Source organism: Rhinolophus ferrumequinum, chromosome 12 (assembly GCF_004115265.2).
Source record: "Rhinolophus ferrumequinum isolate MPI-CBG mRhiFer1 chromosome 12, mRhiFer1_v1.p, whole genome shotgun sequence".
Lineage (NCBI taxonomy): Eukaryota > Metazoa > Chordata > Mammalia > Chiroptera > Rhinolophidae > Rhinolophus > Rhinolophus ferrumequinum.
In genome coordinates, this window is record NC_046295.1 from 72,152,015 (window position 1) to 72,164,399 (window position 12,385).

A 12,385-nucleotide genomic window follows, 5' to 3' on the forward strand; every position below is an offset into this window, starting at 1 on the left:
CACAAAGCTAACTAAGTAGAAGCGGGCTATGCAAGGACCGGGATGGAGTGTCTCATGAACCAAGGATTAAGATAATCCAACCCTATGTACCTGGTCCAAGAAAAAAACAAATCAATAGAAAACAAGCCTATTTAAAAAGATGGTCTGAGATTTAGATTTTATAATGTACGTCCTTTTTCTTACTAGTTTTCTTTCCTCACTCTTAAAACACCATTTTTCTTCTCCATTTTAAGAGTAGGTTCATAAAGGTCTCAAGCATCAGGAATCTGGTTAACTCCCTTCATGGGTACCAAAGCCTTATTAGGGCAGAAAGAAGGGCTAAGAGGGCTTCTAGACAGGGGACAGTGCATGGATATTTGGATAGAGCTGGTGCTGAGTGTGGGGTGATGGTCTTATCCAAATAGGCTGGTGTTTTACATTGGGCAGTAAGGAGAAGAAAGGGAGACCCTGTTAGGCAGAGCACCACTACACCAAGCCATGGTTCTCACACTTGGAACTCCCTGCTTTGAGGATACGGCATTCTTTATTTGGGCATTCGTCTGCTCATCAAACATTCACTGGGCACTGAGCAAGATGCTCTTGCTCGCCCTGGGCCGTGTGCTAGGCCTTCGTGGATACAGAGCACATAGTGAGTGCCTTTTCTGGGTCACACACCCTGCTAAGTGCTTTGTATGTGCTTTCTCTCTTAACTTCACAGCAACCTTCCTTTGCTGCTTCCCACATCCGAGCTCTGGCCACGCCCGATTACATTTGTGTGGCTGGAGACCCTGAGCGTAATGGAAAGGCAATGGGCTCGAAAGGCAGACTGCTCTTGGTTCAAATCCCAGGGTCCCCACTGAATACTTGCCACATCTGTTTAAATTCACATCTTTAAGTTTCTCATTTGTCGAATGGGATTAACAACCCCAGGGCTGTATGAAAATTAAATGAGATAATTCACAGAACACATATTTTTGATTTCTGTCACATAGTAAATGTTCAGTAAATGGTCTCTATTTTTTCTCCTTCTTGAGAATAGGATCTATAAATAATTTGTCTTTATATTCCCAGGGCCTAATTCCTGGGAATTAGTAACATGTTCATTACTTGATGGATGAATGAATGAATGAATGAATGCCCCTTGAGAATGAGAACCCATGTTCTACCATTCTTCTGACTTCTTTCTTGTCAGGCCCACAGCAGCTGTATGAGAGGGAAAGCTGTCCTCCTTGGACCCAGCGCCACCCCTCTGGCCAGGATTTAATTGAGAAGCCTTGGACTCAACACCATGGACAGAAGGAATAAGGATGCTGGTCTTCCTGCTGAGACTCCCAAAAGGAAGAACCGCCACTCAACCGCAAATGTCTTCTTTTGCCATCTAGTAACTTCCTGAATGGTCCTAAGAATGTGGCTGGCTTCAGAGACTCCTCCTTGAGAATCAGGCCATTGTACCAGCCTTCTCAGCAAGCAAGGACTGGGCCTTGGCTGGCACCAGCTGTGAGACGGCAGTGGCCTCTGACACCCCAGGCACAGAGGGGCTTCTCATTCCTGGCTTTAATGCCCAGCCCGAACTGCCTCTACCCCCAGACACTGTCATTTCCTCTCAGGAGTGACAGAAACGGGTATAAGCTCCAAGGGTGAAGGAAGGGGAGGTAGGCACTTGGATCAGGCACCACCTCCCACTCCAGTTCCCTCTTCCACGGGTTCTGTGGTCTGTGAGTTGACCTTTCACCTCCCTGCCTCGCAAGCCCCGCCCTCTCCCCAGTCAATCAAATGACAGAGCACTGCTTGGTGTGGCCCTGGATTGGGGACAGTGTCCTGGGCTAGGAGGCTTGGAGTTCAAATGTGACACCTACTACTCACTGGCTATGGGATTTTAGACAAGGCACTTTCGGTCTTCTGTAAAATAAGATACGCTCACCCACCCTGAAGGTCTGGGGTAAGAATTAGCAGTGATGTATGCACATAGGAGGTGATCTCAAAATCATAATTATGACGATTATTACTCCACATGTGCAGGGGCTGAGGCGGGGCGAAAGGCCTGGAAGATCCCAGCGCCGGATTCACTTGTCAGTATGGGCTAAAAATCAGCATTTTTCTCATCTCCTTCGACCCCAGAAAACCCCACTGAGCCTGTACTGTAGACAGCCCCCCCCACCCCCACCCCCGGAGGATTCCGCATTCAGGGAGCAATTTAAGAGGCAAACAAAACAGGAAAAGCTACTCAGGATTAACAATGGGCCAGATGGTAACGCTAGTTTGAAGCAATAAAACATGATAAATAGCTTCCTGCTGCTTCTCCTGATCAATTTCAATATTTAATAATCCCACTGCCACCCCAGCCCCCTCAAGTGCCCCCCCCCACACACACACAGCATCCTGCCAAGACTCCCCGCATTCAACTCAGAGCAAACACCTCTTCACTTTCTGAAGGCGTCAGCAAAAAGCCTGCTGCTCACCTGTCACAGGAGCGCTCTGGGCCCCCGAGATGATAATTAATCTGCCTACCTTTCCCGAAGACGCCCCATCTCCAGCCTCTCCTGGTTGCCAGGGAAGGTTGGGAGGAAGTGCCCACTGCAGAAACGCGATAGGAGCCCTCACTTTGTTGACTCAATGACTGTTGGTATTCCCTGAGTTCTGCTTTTGAATTAAAGAAAGGCTGGGTGCTGGGTGTTGTTCATCGCACTCCAGACCAATTAGTAGGACAAAGGGACCGAGAAAGGGACAGCGCAGTGTGGTGTTAGACCCTTACCTACCAGCCATGCCTCTGAGCCTCAGTTTCCTTCTCCATACGATGGAGACAAACGTATCTGCCTCTGGGAGGATTCTAGCCAGTGTGCACATGTAAAGGGTCCAGCAGAGGGCTTGGCACATAGGAAATGGCCCAAAACAGGCAGCTGGGGGCATCATTATCAACTGCGAAGCCAATCTGCAAATGGAGTCTGAGCACCGTGCCTGCAGGAAAGGCCTGCTGGCCCCTGTGGTCAGCAGGCTGTAGCCCAGGGCGGACCATGGGTGTGGGCAGGCAGGACCTGGCAGGGAGCAGCCTGCTGTCAGACAGACCCCCAGGAGTCTCCCCAAGTGGCACCCATTAATAAACTTCCTGGCACTGCCAATGAGGGCTCCAAAAGCTTTCATACCCACTGACACAGGAGATCTCAGGCATCCTGGAGAGCAGGCCTCGTTGGCACCATTTACAGAAGAGGAAATAGAGATTAGGAGGTGAAATGGCTTTTCAAGTTTATGTCGGAAGGAATGGCGTAGTCAGTTCTAATCTGATCTCTCCATCCCTGATTTCAGGTCCTGTCCACCGAATCACAGGAGAATGTTCTCCCCGAGGGGCCTCCTCCTCTGGGTGTCCCTTTTGCAGGGAGGCAGCCGAGAGGGGAGGGAAACCTGGGTGCCAGGGGACGTGAGCTGCAGTGTACTCACCTGTGAAATGAGGCGGGTAATACCTACTGCACGGGCTCACAGGGACGTTTAATGAGGGACTATGCCTGAAAGCACTTTGAGGAGCCGTACAAATGTCAGGGATGTTATTTTGACTTTGTAGAAAAACACCCTCTATGAGAAAAAAATCAGAAACTTATCCACTCAGAGGTGGATCCTTCTAACCAAACCACACCACGTGACCTAGAGAATCGAGAGCACAGTCTGTTGTGTGGCGTTCAAGGCCCCAACAGCTCCTGCAAGCCCATGTCTGCCCCTCTGCAGTTCCCTTCTCACACCAGCCCATCTAAGCCACTTGGGATTCCCTGAGCCTTTCACAGGAGCCTTTCACCCGCCCTGCTCACCGGCTGACCCCACTCATCCTTCTTGAGACGGCTCCCTTGACGAAGAGCCCCTCTGGCTTCCCTGATAGCGCCTGGGCTTTCCTCCATCACCGCACGCATCACCTCCCACTGCCTCCCACACAGAGCGAGTTCCTCCAGGGCGAGAACCAAGTGTGATTCACGGCAGTTTCTCCAGGGCTGGCCCAGCATATGCTCGGTGAGTGCGTGCCGAGGGATGAACGAATGAACAGATAACTGAGTCTTCCCAGTATGAATGGAGCGAAAGCCTTAAGCAAAGACAAAGGATTCTAATGGAGGAATTGGAATTTGGGTGGGCACAGCCTTGCAGCAGACAGTGCCCCTGAATGCAAATTCACCTCTGGCTGATAGAATAACCTTCCTTCTTCCCCTGTCTTGATCCTTAACAAGAAGGACCAGAAAACGACTGCCCACCCGTCTGGACTCCCCAGGGCCTGGTGGAGCCCAGGCACCAGGTACCTGAATCCCGCTGGTCCAGGGTCACGGAGTTCCATCTCCTTGTGATGTCAATGTAGAGGATGTCCACGGCGGCCATGGAGAAGCTGCTGCTGCTAAGCTTGCAGTTCCTGCCGAAGACGGGAAGCGACAGGTTACTGCTGGACCGAGCCCGTCCTGTTCTGTTTTGCCTCCATGCCTTTGCCTGGGTTGTATTCCCTGCCTGGCAGGCCCTCCCTTCCCATAGCTAGAACTAATGAAGGGTGTATGGCAGGGCATGGTGAAAGAGACGCCTGGAAATGGAGGTAAGCTGAGGTTAGATCAGGTGAGTCCCTGTAATTTGGTCAATTAGGGCTCTAATGGGCTGGAAAAAGCAGGGTTTCGGGATGGCAAGCCTTAAATTGAACCTGGCCCTGCCACTTGGAAGCTGGATGGCCCTGGTTAAGCTCTTTCCCCTTCCTGAGCCTCCGTTTGCTCACCTATACAACAGGGCAGTCTTTATTCCAGGTACCCTGTGTCAACCTGTCCTTACACAAGGCAATAGAGGTCTCTGCCTGCTCCGAGAGGGCAAGGGGAACTCCACATTCCAAAAACACACCCTTGGCATGTCTTCCCCTTCACACCCATTAGTCTCTGGGAGGAAGAAAAGCTGCACCTGCAGGGCTGCGTCCTCCTGCCAGCGATCAGGCAGCTGACATGGGCACGTTCAGATGACCCAGTGATAACAGCACTGTCACTGCTACAGGCTGAAGCCATCAGTGCTGTCCAGAAGTGATTTCCCACCGGGGCCAAATCTACAGACAGGGGCTCGAGGTCTCTGCACTTCACCCATCCTAATATGTCCCCTGACGATTTTACACCGGCCCCGATTCAGCCACAGGAAGCCCAGACTCACAGAGCAGAAGGGCACAGGCTGGCCCACACCCCTTTGCGGGCTGAGGCGGCGTCGCTGGGGAGGCCCCTCGGTGCTCACTCCTGACTGTGGGGGCATCACCTGGAAATGACAGCAGGAGGCAAGGGGCAGGCCCCTGCACTGGGGATGTTCCCCTAGTTCAGGTGTTCAGTCCAATGTCAGCCATGATGCCCCCCGTCCAAGTCGCAGAGGGGCGTTTAGAATGGTTCTCCTCACCACTTGGTTATTGCGTTTGTTTGGTCTGGAAATGTAGACACGCAGTCTGGCACACTGAAAAGAGCATGATTTGCGCATTTGACGAACCAGGACTGAAATCCTGTGACTGCGGGCAATTTACTTAAACTTCCGAGCCTACATTTGTTGGTCTCGAAATGAAGATAGTAACAGCTGCCCACATGGCAGTTGTGAAGATGAGATGAGGACTCCCTGGCATCTGGGTGCCCCACCATTGCTCGTTCCCTTCCCGATCTCTCTCTCCCTTTTTGTTTTCCTCTCCCAGCGCGAGAACCATCTCAGCCCCATCAGAGGCTGCCTGAGGCTGGCCTTTCCATGAATGGCCCTGTCCATCCTGGAGAAATGCTGCTCGCCAGCCTGTGTCTGGGCGCGAGGCTTCGGGCTCTGTTCAGACTGGGGGCGGCCCTGGGCTTGTCCAGGTGTAGCGCCATCCTGAACAGGGTCGTGCTGGGATGTGGGTCCCGACACAGGCTGGATTTGCCGTGAAAAGCCTGAAGGCTAGACCTCGGAGCCAGCTGTTCGTGTGGCTGAACTACACTCAATGTTGCTTTCAACTTTCCAAACGTGTCCACATCCATCACCACTGCCTGTGAGAAAGCGGTTCTTTGATTTCCCATTTGTCATCATCCCTTGTGTGAGTAGCTCCGTTAGAAACCCATCAGGCCAGGGGTTGCTTGGCAAGCAAAATTCGGGCATTCCAGAGGCCCCCTCCAAACAAACCCACGCAGACCCCTAACAAGGGTGGCTGGGAGAGTGCCCAGCTCGCTGCCCAGACAAAGCGGGTGGTCCTTATGCCCTAGCGCACTTATTCACTCCTGCCCCCGACCCCTTCCTTTCTTCCCACCCCGTGCATATTTCTCAGCCATCAATTCACACCCTGCTTCCTCCCGGCTCCTGCTCCATGTTTCAATCACAAGTCGCCATGGCAGCCTTCAAAGCACATCAGCACACAGTTATTGAGCCCCAGTAACAACATGTCAGAGGACGCAGAGCTTTTCATGTCCCTTGTCACCAAAATGGCCATCTCTATTGGGTTCCAGGGGGCGGTGCTCTGCTCTCTCCCAATGTATTTGAACAACCTGCTCTGCTCCATTCCAAAGCTTCGTTAGGAATGGCCACGGCATTCTCAAACTATCAGATCAGTGTCCTCTGGACGACCTGCTCCCCCACAGGACAGGAGCTCTGCTGGCTTGCTCTGTGGGTTAATAGAGTATAAAAAGGGAAACCAAACTGACCACTGGTATATAGTTATTTTTTTCCTGACAGGTAGAAAATAGAAGTGTCAAACCTTTAGCAGGAGCCATAATTTACCAAAAAGAATTCTCCCTTTATCCCTTTTCCGAGGAAACTCATCCTCCCTCATGATGCCTGCAAGTACAGTTGATTGCAACATCTGCTACTGCGATGGGAAGGAGGGATCCAGGCTGTCTGCAGCAGACAGGAAATACTTTGAAAGAATTTTGATTCTGTAGGAGGGGCACCATCCGCATGCCAGGCCTTTCCTAGATCTTTAGATTAGCTTTCTGGATCTCTATAACCACTTTATGAGGCAGGTATTCTTAGTCCCACTTCAGTGACGGGTAAGCTGAGACTCAAGAGAAGGGACATGACTTGCCCACGATCACAAGCTGGGATTCATATCCAGTCCTCCCCTGGAGGATACAGTAGTAGACTTGGGAGCTTTGGGGACAAGTGGGGAGGTGGCCCAGCCCAGGTCTGCAGAAAGAACCCAGGATTCAAGACACAAAGTCTCAGGCGGGGCCCAGGAAAGCTGGAGCCTCCAGAAGCCCCGGTTGGAGACGTTTGTCTCCGTGGTCATCAAACATTCTCAATTGACTCAAACAGGGAATGACTCCGAGGGTCAAGACTTTAGAATGAATTTCCATCCATCCATCTGCTCAATACACAAATTTTGTGTCCACTACGTGTAGGCAGTATTCTGGGCCCAGTGAGTGATGCAGAGCTGAATCAGTCTTGGGTACCATCCTCAGAGGGTGGAAGTGATCTCAGAGTGAAAACGTGAAGGCTTAGTAGCTCTTAACCATTGAGAAAAGTTTCTCCTTATGTCCTGGGATGCAGTTCTTTAAATGACTAATGAGTGGAAGGATAACTTCTTCAGTAGAAGTCCAAGAAATACAGTAACATGCGAAGCCAAGAAAATTCCTAAGAGAGGATAGGCTAGAAATGTGCATGGAAAAAAGGAGCTGTGGAGTCAAATGCACATCAGTTTGCAACTTGACTTTGCTGTGTGACCTTGTGCAGGTCACTGAAGCTCTGCATCTAAATGTCCTTATTTGTACAACAAGAATAAGACCGCTCACCCGACAAAGCTATTTTAAGGACTAGCTCAGTACCTGGCACACTTGGGAAGTGGCAAATGATGTAGAACCATGACGTAGAACCAGTTTGAAGAAATGGGTTTCTGTTGTTGTCGTTTTTCAGAATCAAAGGAATTTGGGCACATATGATGGTAGAGAATTACAAATCATTTAAGTTTATTAGGATTCCAGGTATAGAAAGATTTGAAATTATCATGCCCATTTCCTCTCAACAACTACTGACATCTCCTGGGAAATTTAGATACCAACTTTTCCCACTCCATAAAATCCTATTTATAGAATTTATTTTGTATTCATCCCTCTCTGTGCAGGAAAGGAGCTTATTTTTCCTGGAGAAGTGTCTATAAGGTAAAAGCTAAGATATGATCAATATTTGTTTAAAAGAAATCCAAACCACTGTCTAAACATCTAAGGGGTAAAAACAACAACTGTGGTTTATAATGTGTATATTTTAAAGGCTATTGATATCCCAGGCATAGACTCACAATATTGCCGGAAAGAGATCATCACAGAAGAGGGGGATAGTCAAAGTCACCAAGGGGTTAATGACAGAGGGGAGGCAAGGCCCCTTACACTTCCATTCCAGAATATTCTAACACATTGTGTTGCCTCTCAGAGAATAACCCTCTCCTCACCCCAGCTACCCATTTTGAAACATATTAATATCTCCTTAGGAGAAAAGGGAGTGGACGGGGGAGCGGGGCGGGGGAAGAAACAGAGTCAACCATTCTCTACTTTAAAAGGAGACCAGGATCAGAAGCCACAAAGGATGAGCAGGGATTTCCAAGTGGAACGTGCCCTCCCCCCACCAAAAGCAAAAATGCTCAGGGTGGGGAGAAGCTGCTTCCATTTCCTAGAAATCAACCAGGCTTTGGCAAATTGTTTAACCTTCAGGCGGCGGAGATGGAAAATGCAGCATGTGCAAACTGATGTTAAATTCTATTGTGGGATATCCTTGGAAAACCTATTCTTCGTGAATTACAGAGGATGCCCCCAGATTAGGGGTAGGAAAATAACAAAAATGCGTTTCCCTCAAAGAAAGTTGTCAAGCTGAAGAATCAGATCCTTTCTGTTTCTCAGAGAAAGAGAAGTCTCCACACCCCAGCGATTATTATGAAATAATAATTTTTTAAAGAGACAGAGAAAAGAAGCACTTAATTCATGGTAATATGTGGTACTATTATGTGCCTCCTGAGGAAATGACACGAAAAGCTGGTTAGGTAGAGTTAAGTCTAGACAAGAAAACGACAGTTCATTATTTCTCATTTCTTGGTGGAAGAGAAAAATAGAATATGACCAGACTGGCATTAGCATAATTCACTCCTAAAACTGCTGATCTATGCAGCACATTATGAGAGATGGTCACTGAAAATAAATTCAGTCGGAATGTTTATTATTTTGTTCCCTCCAGTTCTCTTCAAGGAACTTGGAGAGAAAGAGTGGGTAGTAGAGATGAAAGCCAAGTTCAACCTCTGCCGTGTGTGTGGGAGATCTGAAAGGAATATCTATTCAGCCAGCAGATATGTCTCCTGTGCAGTGCTCCCGAGAAGGGCACTTGGTTCGATTTAACATATGGCATAAATATTATTAATTCATAATGAAGCAAAATTTAAACTGAAGTGCAAAGGAGAGAGGATAGTTGTTAGCAAGAGAAAACGCTTGCTGTTAAATTTAGCTGACAACACTGAACATATTCAGAAAAATCTAAAAGCAGAGAGTATCATCTTTTACGATGAAGTTGCTTTTGGGATCTCTGGGTACATTTTAAAAGGAAAATCTATTAACGGTTGTGCAACGCTTTGTCCATTTCTTCCTGCATTCTTAACTACTCAGGACGTTGGCTGGGTGGGTGCTCACTGTCTGGGTTATCCCCTCAGCTGCCTCTTCCCCACCTGGGACATGTGCTCCCTTCTTACGGTCACCAATGCAGCCACCGATTGGGAAGGACGGGCTGGTGGCTGCAGGACCTAAGTCTCTAACATCACAAAATCGGTTTTTCATACAAATGCCCTTAGCTGTAGAGAACAAAGGGGTGGAAAATCATAAAGCCAATCACATAGAGACAGATTTGTAGCAATATTTTTGACATCACCCAGTCAGTTCCAGTACGAGAGCATTTTAGGAATCTTCTTGGCTAGGACCGTTCCCAAGTCTGTTTTCTTGTCAAAACAGTGTGTGAATACAGCAGTCCTCTTAATGTGTTCCTTGGCTTCTCACACTAGACGTCACACACTGGTGGTCTCTACGGGCAGTCACGCTTTGATGGAACACATATGGTGTTTTAAAATTATTTTCTGAATGACCAATATTCACATACAGATATTGAGATTTTACATATTAATCAGTAGTTCTAGTTTCTCTTGAAAAACCGGAAGCTCTGGTGCTGTTGGCCCAGCAGGGTCCTTGGGGCTGGCTGGTGCCCCGCAGCCCTCCTCCAGGCTGCCACAGCCCCCCGCCCCCCATCCTTCCAGATCCAGCCCACTGTGCTTGCTTTCGCTTCCTGCCTGCCCTGGGGGGCCACTGAGATTGTGATTCTTATGCTACGGTAGTTTTTCTAATCTCCCTCTTACATTTTAGTAGAATTTTACTAGGAATAAAAAGGAAGCATTTCAGTTTCTACCATCAATTTAGCCTGGATGATAAACCTTTTCTAACTTCGAAAAATGAGCCACTCACGGGAGCCATTCTCAGGCTGCCGGACTGTGTGACCCTCCCTTTACTGTCAGACAAACTCCCACTTATAACACTGTGGTCCCTGCCTCCTCCCACGGGCCTGCCTTGGTTCCACCAGGCAGACTAAGGGTCCCCTCTTCCGTCCAGCACTCTCCACATAGACCCTGTCGGGCCACTACCCCGTGACTCTGCCAAAGGATTGCATTTGATCATTTGGTCAGTGTGTGCTGTCTCTTAGACTGAGAGTCCCCCGAGGGCACATGAGGTTCCATTATTTATTTCTGATTGTCCTATGGCTACCTGGTACTCAGGAAAAGTTGTGAGGTCAAACCAGACATGGTCCTTTTCCACACAAGGTTGAGGCAGAGCAGATCTCCCAGGGCCAGGGTCCCCTGCAGCATCAGGCTCTTGTCCACATGAAGCCAAACCATCCCTCACTCTTGCGGGTCTTGGACTCTTCTGTGTAATGACGCAGGACTGGGGAGGGCCCAGAAAGCGCCTGTCTTTGCTTGGATGTGTCATGCTGAGAGAAGACTGCTCACCCTCATTATTCCCCTGCGTCCCTGCACGTTTCCACAGCACCTCAAGTGCCCTCATAGCTTGGGGCCTCTGTCACTAAGCTGGTTCCCTATGTCCCAAGGCCCAGTCATCACAAAGGGGCAGAGAATGTCTATCTGTTTTCCTTCTCCTCCTCCTCTTCACTATATTGGGCCAGCAGTATACACAGTTAGACAAATTCTATGTCCCAGCTTCCCGTGCAGATGGCAGTGGCCAAGAAGATGGAAGTGGAAGTCATTAAATAAACCTTCTAGAAAACATTTTAAAGGGGTTTAACTCATTTGGCAGAGGCCTTTTGCTCTTCCTCCCTTCTTCCTGCTGCCTGCCTGGAACTTGACTGTGATGGCTGGATTTTGAGCAGCCATATTGTGACCACAAGGCAACTCTGAAACTGGAAGCACATGCTTAGGATGAATGAGCAGAAAGACAGAAAGTAGGGTATTGATTACATTGTGTAGTCATTAACCAGCCCTAGAAGCCCCACTGCTAAAATTCCTGCTGTATGAAAGAAAACTAATCACACTATTTAAACCATTTATAGATGGGTATATATTACTACACCTCAAATAGAACTCCTGAGTGAGTCAGAGGGTATCATGGTAGGTGGTATTCTCAGGGAAATAACAACATGTGCCTGTTGACTTTCTTGAAAATTTCTACTGCCTGATGTAAATAATAATCACAATACTCCCATTTAACAAATAGCTCTTGTGAAGTCGGCACGGGGCCAGGTGCTTTATGATATATTACGTCCCAACCTCATAATAATCCTGTAAGGCAGGAGAGATTATTCCCATTTTAGAGATGAGAGAACTGAGGCTCAGAGAAGACAAGGGACTTACAAAGCTATAAAGTAATATGTTTGGCTTTGAAGCCAGACCCCAAAGGCTCCGCTCTTTCCACTGGACTTTCCTTCCCCTGCTGAAACGAACACAAAGCCCTTCTCAAAGTCACTGGGCAAATACTATTTCGGGGCTACTGAAATGATAAAAATTCCTGCTGCTACGCCTGTTTCCCACCCTATCATGAGTATCAGAGGGCTAGATTACAATTTATAAAATTCATTTAGAGAAAGGCGTCTGACAAAACGGTTTCTGATCCAAGACTTCTAATTATTTGCTTTAGTGAATAAAAGCGTGAAGAGTGTGACTTTGAGATGCAAGGTAGAAATGTTACAAAAACATTATTAGAAAAACAACAGTAACATCGAATGCTGGCAGATAGTTTCTTTGAGGAGTAGAACACACAATCCTGGGATATAGGCAGCTTCACCCCCATTTTATAGGATCATTGCGGTTCAGAGATGGTCATTAACTTACCCAAGGGTTATACAGCTGGCAAGAGCTCCTGTATTACCCCAAAGTGCCCCAGAGGGTAAAGGAAAATTAATGAATAATCTCAGTAAGTAGCAATGGCTTGTTTTGTAGGCTGCAGCAAAAATC

At 48.3% G+C, this 12,385-nt stretch overlaps 1 protein-coding gene across 1 annotated transcript in view; it reads right to left on the reverse strand.

Annotated features, from left to right (window-relative positions):
• Window positions 1-12,385, reverse strand: part of TTLL11 (tubulin tyrosine ligase like 11) — a 206,363-nt gene that overhangs the window by 24,393 nt on the left and 169,585 nt on the right. Inside the window, 1 exon segment of the mRNA XM_033123502.1 lies at window positions 4,251-4,357. Coding sequence (XP_032979393.1) covers window positions 4,251-4,357 — 107 coding nt within the window.